Source organism: Chiloscyllium plagiosum, unplaced genomic scaffold (assembly GCF_037043375.1).
Source record: "Chiloscyllium plagiosum isolate Xiang-an unplaced genomic scaffold, Cpla_swu_hap1 HiC_scaffold_30, whole genome shotgun sequence".
NCBI classification, from domain to species: Eukaryota; Metazoa; Chordata; class Chondrichthyes; order Orectolobiformes; family Hemiscylliidae; genus Chiloscyllium; species Chiloscyllium plagiosum.
Window position 1 is genome coordinate 8,122,866 of NW_028270168.1, and position 12,348 is coordinate 8,135,213.

The following is a 12,348-nucleotide window of genomic DNA, read 5'->3' on the forward strand; positions in this document are numbered from 1 at the left end:
TTTAATCGGCTCTAAAATGTTTTGGCATATTGACAGGTCACAAAAGGCACTATAAAAATGGAAGAGTTTTGTATTTACTTGCAATTCATAATTATCTCTGTTTGAAGTTTATTTTCAGGGTGGTGTTTTATAAAATATCAAGATTAGAAATGTTTATTCAAAACATACCAAGATGCAACTGAACATCCTTTACTTCCAGTGTGTTTGACTTGCGGTGACGTGCTAGTTGACATGCAGCACTCACTACACTTTCAATAAAATCATCAGCAATCTGCAAAAGCATCTGCAGGTGGGAGAACAAAAATCACTTTTGATTAGAGCATTCTATATAATAGAAACTGGAATGTACGGTCCTTAGCTAAAGATGCCATGCAATTACAGATATTTCATAAATATTATGATATCACACTCTGAAATATTGCTCGTGTCCAAATCAAACACGGTACACAATGAAACCATTATCACGTATGAATCACATATGATTGCGACTTTAGATATACATTAAAAACAAAGTGCTGGAGATACTCAGGACGTCTGGCAGAATCTGTGGACAGAGAAACAAAGTTTCAAGTGCAATATGACCTCTTCGGAACTGTCAAATATTTGAAGGATATACAAACATGCAGCATCTATAGGATGTGGGCATTTCAAGGAGAGGGAAGGGCGAAGTTTTGAAGAGATTGCAATAAAAATTTAAAATTCAAACTAATATTTTAAAATGTGGGTGTTGGTAGATCAGCAAACACACAGACAATGTATTAGACAGACCTGGTGCAGATTAGAATCCAGGAAAAAGTTTCAAGATTTTGCAGGGTGTAAGTTCCAAGGCTGCTAGGAGAGCATTAAAATAGTTGGATTAGTGACAAAATATAGCGGATGCTGGAAATCTGAAACAGAGAAAATTCTGGATAAACTCAGGTCTAGCAGCATTGATGGACAGAGAAAAACAATTAATGTTTATAGTCCAACGTCCAACAGCACTCAAAATGTTTTTTTTTCTCTGCCTCTCCACAGATGTTGCCAAATCTGCTGAATTTCTCCATGCAGTTTCTCTTTTTATTGAGATGATTGGGTGTGAAGGTATTAAAAATATGGACAACACTTTCAGGATCAGGGAAATTTAAGGAAGGGCAGAGAGAGGCAACAACGTCGAGGTGTAATTTGATGGCCTCCGATAGCATTAGCAGATTAATTTCACATAAAAGTCATTTCACTTTTATTTTGTCTAAAAACAAGAGGACAATCCACTAATTCTTAGCACAACTAAACTTAGAATCTGTAACATAAGGTTTACAGATCAAGTCTTATCTAATCAGAGTCTTACAAGTACTGAATTCTGAAGTATTAAAGGACTCGAAACATTAACTGTTTCTCTATCTATAGAAGCCAGCAGACCTGCTGAATCTCTCCAACACTCTTGGGGTTTGTTTCGGACTTCCAGCATCCACTGTATTTTCCTTTTATTTAAATCCAGGCCCATTTCAACAAACTCAATTCCAAATGACTGACAAACCATAGACATGCAGCTCATAGCCTGCCTAAACAGCTCTCAATTCACCCCCACTCCATTTTGTGAAACACACTCCAATTATATATTGTATTGCAATTTAGAGTTCAAATTTCACAGTTCTTTGTCAAACATAATGCATAATGGCTTCAGTAGGAATGCATAATAGATTCTAGACCCATGCCCATTCTCACCTTATTCTAATCTATTTTAAATGACTAACTTCAGACAAAACAAGCTGGCTTTACTTTGTCATCATGATGTGGAGGCACTGGTGTTGGACTGGGGTGGACAAAGTTAAAAATCATACAACACCAGGTTATAGTCCAACAGGTTTATTTGAAAGTACTTTCAAATTTTTAAAAAACTTTGTAGGTACAGCTCTCCCTAGAAATTCTACCCCTTTAAACAGTATTAAACCTATATTCCAGGCAGGACTACAGTATATTGAATTTTGTTTGCTGTTAAACTTAAAGGAAAAAGTACTTCTCCGTGCTCATTCCATAGATTAAAAAAAAGGTTTGTGTAAATCAATAGGTCTCCTCAAGCACCTCGAGACATTTCATTATGTTAAAGTTGCTGCATATATGCAAGTTATTATTGGATAAATTTCTGATTGGACAAGTTTTATGTGGGGCAGGAGAATTGGGACTTTTAAGAAACAACTCGCTTTCTAGAAGCTGGAGAATACCCCAGGGACCTTAAGACTTCTCCACTATTCAGTACAATAAATGACCTTCCACCTCAATTGCAGCCCTTCCCGCTTCACTATCCTTATAGAGGGAGACATTTCCTTGCCAGTTTACTGTCAATGATGCTTTCCAAGCAGGTTTCTGGAAACAAGAGATGGATAAAGCGATGTCACTATGCATCTCCTTAGCCAATCAGACCAAAGTATTGTGAAATAAAGAGAGTAAGGACTGAGCAGGAAATGTAAATCAAAGCGGGTGAATTCAATACAAAAACAAAGTGCTGGAGAAACTAGCAGGTCTGGCAGAATCGCTGAGAGAGAAACAGTGTTAATGTTTTAAGTCCAGTGACCCTTATGGCCTCTACATTGCAAAGGGCAATGGGAACCTGCTGTCCGACACTTCCACAATGATCAATAATCTCATTTCATCTGGTGATCCCCCCACCGCTGCCTTTAAGCTCATAGATACCCCCAACCCTGCACAGTCTGCTTCTACCAAAAATCCACAAACAGCATTACCCGGGCATTGCCCATTGTTTCTGCCTGCTCCCACTCCACAGAACTCATCTTCTGCTTCCTCAACTCGATTTTTTTCTCCCTTTGCCCAGTCCCTTCCCATTACATTTGCAATTCATCCTACACTTTATACCAGTTTCAGAATTTTGCGTTTGTGGGCTCCAGCCGCCTCCTCTTTACCATGGATATGCAATCTCTTACACACCCATCCTCCATCAGGATGGTCTCAGGACCCTCTGCGTTTTCCTGGAAAAATAGGCCTGAACCATGCCCACCCCTCACCACCCTCCCCCACCTGGCCTCGTTTGTCCTCACTTTGAATAACTTCTCTTTTAACTGTTCTGACTTTGAAATCAAAGGGGTGGCTTTGGATACCCATATGGGCCCCAGTTATGCCTGTCTCTTGAGATACATGGAACATTTCTTGTTTCAGTCCTATTCTGGCCTCCAACCACAATTCTTCCTCTGGTACACTCTGAATAAAGACTCAAAACATTAATTCTGTTTCATTAAAGGTTTTCAATTTAATACAAAAGGTGAAGTCAAGGCAATTTTATGAATATTGGCAATGTTCTGATATCTTACTTGAGTGATTCTACACAGAGTCACTAACCTGTTTGACCACACCAGACTCTACAGCAAAGCTTGATCATTTTTCTCATCCGTTGGAAATACACTTATTTCCAGCAGGGGTTTTTGGATAGTCCAGAAATGGAAGCTAATGTACTTTCTGGCTGCTAAGAACACAGACTTGGACCTGGTGGCTCAGCAGCAAAAAGTGAGCTACTGAATGAAACTTTATATATTTTCTATCACCACACCCATACCATCCTCTACCTCTCCCACCCCCCCACATTCAATGTATCACATGATGAAAGAATTGCTGGTTTGAAAGAGTGAAGACTCCGTGTAAAAGGACTGAAGATAAATGGCAACTCTTACAATTATAGACTGAGAAATCTAGATGAAAACTAAGACCAGCAGTGTAAGCATGAAATCAAGACTGAAGGAGTGAGTGTTTCTAAAAAAATCATTCATGATTGTGGGTGTCACTGTTAAAGTCAAAATTTATTGCTCAAGTTTAATTTCCTTTGGCAATATGATTGTGTGTCACTTGCCTAAGTTATTGAGTGACTTCACAGCCCTTTCAAAGGCTAGTTTAGAGTTAAACACATCAGTGTGGGTCTGAAGTCACAAGTATGCCAGACAGGGTAAGAGCATGATTTTATAAGCGTCATAAAAGTCTATCTGCTTCAAACACCGTTACTGATATTACCTTTTCATGCCAGATTTATACAACTGAATTATAATTTTCCAGATGCAGCAGCGTAATTTGAACATGTCCCTGGCAATTTGTCCAATGCCTCTGGATTATTACTCTCAATATAATCACCATATTGTCACACCTGATTAAGCAAACAAAAATTCGCGATTTGCTAACACCCACATTACGACTTTAAAACTCGCAATTGAAAGAATAAGGGAGGAGAGCATACAATGGGCAACCTGAGAAGACGGTGTGACAGAAAATCATTAACATCCTAAAGAACAGACAAGTAACAATACTCTAACATCTAAAAGAGATTTTCAACAGAAAGTACTTTTCTGATGCAAATAGTACTGAAGCGTGACCTGGACTTTTCTTTGCATAATAAACTTACTTCTTCGACATCTTCATCAAGTTGTTCATTTGGATCAATTTCTCGCACCAGGTCCTGTAGCTTCTTCTTGCTTAACACCTTAACAAAACAATTAAAGATGCAGATATTTTGCAATTTGAAACTCATGGATTTGGAGCTTCAAACAAAAATTGAAATTACAGATATTCCTTTAAAACAAATGAATGAATTTGAAGTAAGATTTGTTCCATGGTGTGATTCATTTTAGATTAACTCCCATTCAATTACCAAGTAACTACAAACATCATGTAGACATTGACATGTAGATTAGATTAGATTCCCTACAGTGTGGAAACAGGCCCTTCGGCCCAACCAGTCCACACCGACTCTCCGAAGAGTAACCCACCCTGACCCATTTCACTCTAACCAATGCACCTATCACCATGGGCAATTTAGCTTGGCCAATTCACCTGACCTGCACAGCTTTGGACTGTGGGAGGAAACCCACGCAGACACTGGGAGAATGTGCAAACTCCACACAGACAGTCACCCGACGCCAGAATCGAATCTGGGACCCTGGTGCTGAGAGGCAGCAGTGCTAACCACTGAGCCACCGTGCCGCCCAGCAACTTATCTGTCAATGGGCTGGTTCAATCAAACGTTTGCAAGTTAAAGGTTGTACCAAGAGTGAAATGCTGCATTTGTTTTTGGTAAAATATCAATCCAAGCTCCAACACAGCAGTTGAAATAAAACTCTTTGCCCAATTTATTGTGTGAGAAATGCAATGATTAATAAAATGTATGTTAAAAACAGAACAGATCCTATATGATCTTCCCATTTCAGTTTTTCATGGGTATCTAGGATTTGTTCATCTTTAATTGTCTCAAGAAGGTTGCAGTAGATTGCCTTCTTGAACCAGTATAATCCATCTGCTCAGTGATGATATGGAGGAAATTATAGATTTGGGTAATGAAGGAATTACTATTGTTCCAAGTGAAGATGGCTTGTGCTTTGGAGGGGAAACTGCAAGTAGTGTCATTTTTACACTTGTCCTACTGAGCGGTGGAGACTTTGGATTTGGAAAGCAATTTAGGGAAGTGGCCATCTGGTGAGCTGTAGAAGAGCATTTTCTAAATGGTACACTCTGATCACGGTATGTCTGTGGTTGAGTAAATGCATGCTTAACATTGTGGAAGGGTGTACAGCCAAGGGGATGGCTAGTCTTGGATGACCATGAGCTTAGGTTGTCGTTGGAGCTGCACTCATCCAGGCAAGTAGGAAGTATCCCTCTTGACTTGTATCTGCGACATGGAGATCAGGCTTTGGCCTGTTGGGGTATTGTTCAGATCTTGAAATACATGGATACAGACTGCTTTAGTATCATTCAGGAATCATGAATGTTGCTTAACATTGTGCAGTGTTCAAATTGATTTTTGACCTTATGATGGAGCCAATTGCTGAAGCAGCTGAAAATGGTTGGGTCCTGTAAACTGCTCTGAGGCACTCTTACAGCAATGTCCTAACATTAAGACTAATGGACATTTATCACACCATCTTCCTTTGTGTTTGATATGACTCCAATGAGAACAGTTTCTTCTGATTTTTTACCACTTTTTTTTAAAAAAAGGATTGTTTAATGCCTCTGTGCAGATGCTGTCTTCATGACAATGGCAGTCACTCTCTCACCTGATCTCTAGAATTCAGCTCTTTTGTCCAAATTTGCACCAAATCTGTAATGAGGGCTAGTGCCAAGTGGCCCAGGTAGAAGGCATTTCAGTCACTCATGGGTATTTAGGGCTGAGGAACTGCTACTAATAACACTTTTGAGGATAGTTTCTGAAATGTGATGAAAATTATCAGCACGGACCGGATGGGGTGGTAACTGGTTGGATTGAATTTGTCCTGATTCTCACAACTTTTCGCATTGGTGAGTGAATTTTTATGTTTTATTCATTCATGGGATGAGGGCATTGTTGGCTAGACCAGCGTTTATGGCCCATCCCTAATTGCCCGGAGGGCATTGCTGTGGGTCTTGAGTCACATAGAGGCCAGACCAAGTAAGGATGGCAGACTTCCTTCCCAAAAGGACATTAGTGAACTAGATGGGCTTTTCTGACAGTCAACAATGGACTCTTAATTCCAGATTCCTATTTATGAATTCAAATTCCCCCATCTGCCGTGTTGGGATTTGAATCCACCTCCCCAAAACATTACTGGGTTTCTGGACTAACAGTCCAATGATAATACCACTAGGCCATTGCTTCCCTTGTATTAGTGTTGCAGATGGACTATAACAGTTCCAAGAGCTATTTCAAGGAGGACAAGTTTTCAGCACTATAGCTGAAAATCCACTGAGATCAGCCATTTCTTGACATGAGTGAGCTTCACAAAGTTTGGATCACAAGATGCGTGAGTCACCTAATCTTGCATGCAACAGGGAGTTAAGTTCCAACAGTGACTCGAAACTTGTCACTCTCTAACTTCCATAAAAACATAGGCTTCTTATCAACTGCTGTATAGCAAAATTAGCAGCAACCATTAAGATAGCTGTACTCACCATTGCTTCATCTTTATACCAGGAGGTTAGGGATAAATTCTACAAAGAAAAATTTCTGTAAAGAGTGGAAGAGTTTATATTGAAAAGAATGACATTCAAATCACAGAGCTACAATACCTGATTGCCTTCTGGACTCATACGTCCCCCTGAGCCTGGTGTTCCAGGTATCTTTACCACAGCAGTGCTATTAGCCATTGTATTTGGAGGTGGTGTGCTGGATGGATCAGGTTTTACTGAGGGAAAAGTTGTCAAATTTATTAGCGCTGCAGGTCCAAACTGGTTCATAATCTGTTGGGCTTTGGCCTTCAAATCATTAAGTTTCTCCAAATCCTGTTTCTGTTTGGGGTTGTGGGGGCCAGGACCAATCAGCTGTTAAAAATATAAAAGGAAAGCAATTTTTTACAAGCTGTTTGTTGTTAACAGTCTATATCTATGCTTTAATTTACTATGCATTGTCAGATTCTGAAAACTTTAAATTACACTATTCTTCCTCTCCAAGTCTGGAAAATGTAAACCAATATTACAATATTTGTATAATATTCAGAAGCCTTGTTCCAAGTTGTTTCCAGAGTGAAACTTACAGTATGATAAACCCTATTTAGAAGTCATTCCTCTGTACTGTAGCTGTCATTTCAGTTGAAGACTTTGGTATACAAGACACTGTCCTAAGGTCAAAGCATGCAAAAAGTATTGTATTACACGTAACTAAGAGCAAAGATAAAGAAAGCTATACTGTAAAGTATTTACAAAACGGTGGGAAATAATGCCAGAGCCATTTACGGATTAAGTTACACCATTTTTCTTCAGATATTCATAAAGCACATTTATGATCTTATACTATGACTCAGACAGTTCTCTATAATTTGGGAAAGCCAAAAAGAAAACCCACCACCCACCTGAACTCGGAAACCAAATAAGCAGCATCACTGCATCTGTGCAATTGATACAATTGGAACAGGCTGGAGACTGATCTAACTGCTTCATTGTGATTGCAAATAATTAAATAATATATCTTTTGAGAAGTTATCAATTTAACATAAAACATGACTGCAAACTATGTTCACTGGAGAAACTGCACTGATGCACGAGGATCTCAAGATGAGAAACTTAACAATTGTCATATGTTACATTGTAATATTAGCGATTCTTATTAGGTTTTAAAATTTCAAATAAAAGAAAAATCTTGTGAATGTTGGAAATCTGAGACGAACAAGCACAAACAGCAAATACCTAAACATCCCTTCATTCCCTCAGAATTAGAGTCATAGAGTCACAGAAATGTTTAGCATGGAAACAGACCCTTCAGTCCAACTCGTCCATGCCAACCAGATATCCTAACCTAATCTAGTTCCATTTACCAGCACTCGGCCCATATCCCTCCAAACCCTTCCTATTCATATACCCATCCAGATGCCTTTTAAATGTTGCGATTGTACCAGCCTCCACCACTTCCTTTGGCAGCTCATTCCACACATGTACCACCCTCTGCATGAAAACGTTGTCCCTTAGGTCTCTTTTATATCTTTCCCCTCTCAACCTAAACCTATGCCCTCTAGTTTTGGACTCCCCCCACCCCAGGGAAAAGACTTTGTCGATTTATTCTATTTATGATTTTGTAAACCTCTAAAAGGTCTCCCCTCAGCCTCTGACGCTCGAGGGAAAACAGCCCCAGCCTATTCAGCCTCTCCCTATAGTTCAAATCCTCCAATTCTGGCAACGTCCTTGTAAATCTTTTCTGAACCCTTTCAAGTTTCACAACATCTTTCCGATAGGAAGGAGACCACAACTGCACAAAATGTTCCAACAGTGGCCTAACCAATGTCCTATACAGCCGCAACATGACCTCCCACCTCCTGTACTCAATACTCTGACCAATAAAGGAAAGCATACCAAATGCCTTCGTCATTATCCTATCTACCTGCGACTCCACTTTCAAGGAGCTATGAACCTGCACTCCAAGATCTCTGTGTTCAGCAACACTCCTGAGGACCTTACCATTATAAGTATAAGTCCTGTTAAGATTAGCTTTCCCAAAATGCAGCATCTCATTTATCTAAATTAAACTCTATCTGCCACATCTCAGCCCATCAAGATCCTGCTGTAATCTGAGATAACCTTCTTTACTGTCCACTACACCTCCAATTCTGGCATCATCTGCAAACTTACTAACTATATCACTTATGCTCACATCCAAATCATGTATATAAATGATGAAAAATAGTGGACCCAGCACCAATCCTTGTGGCACTCCACTGGTCACAGGCCTCCACTCAAAAACAACCTTCCATCACCACTTTCAGTCTTCTACCTTTGAGCCAGTTCTGTATCCAAATGGCTAGTTCTCCCTGTATTCCATGAGACCTAACCTTGCTAACCAGTCTCCCACGGGGAACCTTGTCGAATGCCTTGCTGAAATCCATATAGATCACCAAAAGAGAAAATGCTGAAAAATCTCGGCAGGTCTGGCAGCATCTGTCAGGAGAGAAAAGAGCTGACATTTTGAGTCTAACTGACCCTTTGTCAAAGGTTTCAGATTCCAGCATCCGCAGTAATTTGCTTTTATCATATAGATCACGCCCACTGTTCTGCGCTCAATCCTCTTTGTTACTCCTTCAAGAAAGTCAATCAAGTTTGTGAGACATGATTTCCCATGCACAAAGCCATGTTGACTATCCCTAATCAGTCTTTGCCTTTCCAAGAGTTGGGATAAATCGGTGTTTCTCTGGTTGGAAATCAGTGGGGAGTGGGGTGCCGCAGGGGTCATTTTAGTTCAAGTAAAGTGATTCACCAACTTCTCAAGCCAACTCACCAATCGATAATTACATGCACCTCAGCTCTTATTTCTTAGCACTCAAGAATGTTTTTGCTCAGGACCCAAAGAGTTTGATGAATTTATTTGCAGTGTATCAAAAGTTATCCATTTTAAGCTAAGCTACAATTAAAAGCACAAAAAGTAGCCTCAGCAACCCTGGTCTTAGGATGGGGCAGAACGGCAATTGAGGAAAAATCCAAAAAACATCTCCGAGACTCTAACTTTCTATCTTGGAAGTAGACTGAGTGAGTAAATTTGGTTGGGCAAGGACAGAACTAGGTTCAATTAGGACACTCCTCATGCCCAAAAAAAGTCTGCCAACATTCTTTAGCAAAGTTCACAGTGGAATGGTGCCACCTAGGTGAGAATATGGAGCACACTGATGCACACTGCTCTGCACTAGAGAGAAAAGATAACTCTCGGTGAAGAAAATAATTGCCCTGGAAACCCTACTGTTTACTGTGCAAAATATGAGTCGAGAGTGCCAAATCTGAGGCAGCATAAGGAAATGCACTAAGTGTCAAGGGAAATACCACTGCAAAGCATTCAGTTCAATAAAGGTTCCTCTGTATTTGCATGTAAAAGCACATTAAAAAAATTAGTTAAACGTTACCCCAGTAAACAGTTGACATACCAACTGTTCAGCAAATCAGTATTCAGCCATCAAATGTGCAATGTGTCTGGAAGATACTTGCAGAATTATTTGGTATAATCAAATTTGCATGGCTTACATTAGTGAAGTAAAAATGTCTCAGTTTTGCATATGATCATCTGATTTCAAGCTCCATTTTATTTCCCTTGCTTCATCCCACTGACAGATACCTCAAGAATCCTGACACGATCCAAGACAAAGCAGACTACTTGATTGACATTGCATCTGCAAACATCCACACCTTAAATATTACATAAACCATAATACTAATTAAAATGCCCCAAACAAATCAAGTCACATATTGCGAAACATTATGAATCACTGCCATGTTACAAAGAAGAATTTATAATTTCCACCCTCAATTGATTTTTAAAAAAATATTCTAGTTTCTGGCTGGCCGGAATTGAGAAAGTGATGGTGAACTGCCTTCTTTAATGCTGCAGTGCATGTGCTGTGGGTTGACCCACAATGCTGTTAGGAAGGGAATTCTAGACTTTTGACCCAGTGACAGTGAAGAAATGGCAATATATTTCCAAGTCTGGATGGTGAGGAGATCTTTCAGGTGATGGTGCTCCCATGCATCTGCTGCCCTTGTCTGTCTAGATGGAAGGGGTCGTGGGTTTGGAAGCTGCTGTCTAAGAATCTTTGCTAAATTTCTGAAGCACATCTGGTAGATAATGCAACTACGGAGTATCAGCGGTGGAGGGAGTGGATGTTTGTGGATATGATGTCATTCAAGCAGGTCACTTTGTCCTGGAAGGTCTCAAGCCTCTTGACTGCTGTTAGAGCTGCAAGTGGGGTGCATTCCATCACACTCCTGACTTGTGCCTTGCACATGGTGGACTAGCTTTAGGGAATCAGGTGGCGAGTTACTCACTGCAGAATTCCTAGCCTCTGATCTGCTCTTGTCACCACTATGTTTACGTTGTAAGTCCAGTTGAGTTTCTGGTCAATGGTAACCCTAAGTGTGCTGATAGTGGGGGATTCAGTGATGGCAACAGCATTGAATATCAAGGGGAGGTTGGTTAGATTGTCTCATTCGTGATGGTCATTGTTTCAGATCTTGTTACATTTGAACATGGACTGCTTCAGTCTCTGAGGAGTTGTGAATGGTGCTGAACAATATGCAATCATTGGTGAACATTCCTTTTCTGACCTTATGACAGAGGGGAGCTTATGGGTGAAGCAGCTGAAGATGGCTGGGCCAAGGACACTACCTTGAAAAACTCCTGCAGAACATCCAGGGATTGAGATGACTGACCTCCAACAACAGCAATTATCTCCCTACGTACCAGGTATGATTCCAACCAGAGGAGAGTTTGCCCCTACATACCCATTGATACCAGGTTTGCTAACTATTGCAAGGCTGTGGTTTAGTGAGTCTTGAATGCCATAACTATCTTTTTTTTTAAAATAATATATTTTTATTAAGAAAAAATAGATTTTTAAATATTACAACAAATACAAAACAATGCAATTCAAAACAGTACAAAAATAGTACAAAACTAAACCCAAATAATAAAAAGATTCCCCAACCCACCCTCCTATACGAATGTATAAACATATATAGAGAAGTATAAAATTAAAAAAAAACCTAAACTAGCTATTTAACTAACTAAATAAATACGTAACAACAAACAAACAAATAGTAATAACAGCCCAGCCAAACAAAACACTCATACATTCACAGTTCCTCCTCCCTGGATACTGGACTCATGAAACATAATCGTTACAGCTATATAAAATCCCTTGGTAGTGTGGCAGATAAATCTGTGTCCAGGTATTTCAAAAAGGGTTACCATGTCTTGTAAAAATTCTTAGTTTTGTGGTGTACCATATTTGTGAGAAAATCCAGGGGAATATGCTCGATAACAATCTTCCACCAACCTGACAGGCCTGGGGGGTTTTCTGATATCCAACCTAGCAAGATATTGTTCCTTGTACACAATGTAAGAATATCGAAAAGTTTTGCCTTATGCAAGTCTGCAGGAAA

General features: G+C 39.8%; 1 protein-coding gene across 4 annotated transcripts in view; it reads right to left on the reverse strand.

Moving 5' to 3' along the window:
* taf12 (TAF12 RNA polymerase II, TATA box binding protein (TBP)-associated factor) overlaps positions 1–12,348 on the reverse strand; it is a 41,904-nt gene that overhangs the window by 2,932 nt on the left and 26,624 nt on the right. For 3 of the 4 annotated variants that reach the window (XM_043717277.2, XM_043717278.2, XM_087976706.1), the window contains exons 3-6: positions 7,009–7,260; positions 6,892–6,930; positions 4,376–4,453; positions 169–283 (exon numbers count right to left, since the gene is read on the reverse strand). In XM_043717277.2, coding sequence (XP_043573212.1) covers positions 169–283; positions 4,376–4,453; positions 6,892–6,930; positions 7,009–7,260 — 484 coding nt within the window. The remainder of the gene's footprint in view (positions 1–168; positions 284–4,375; positions 4,454–6,891; positions 6,931–7,008; positions 7,261–12,348) is intronic. The other variant, XM_043717280.2, reaches the window with a different exon arrangement.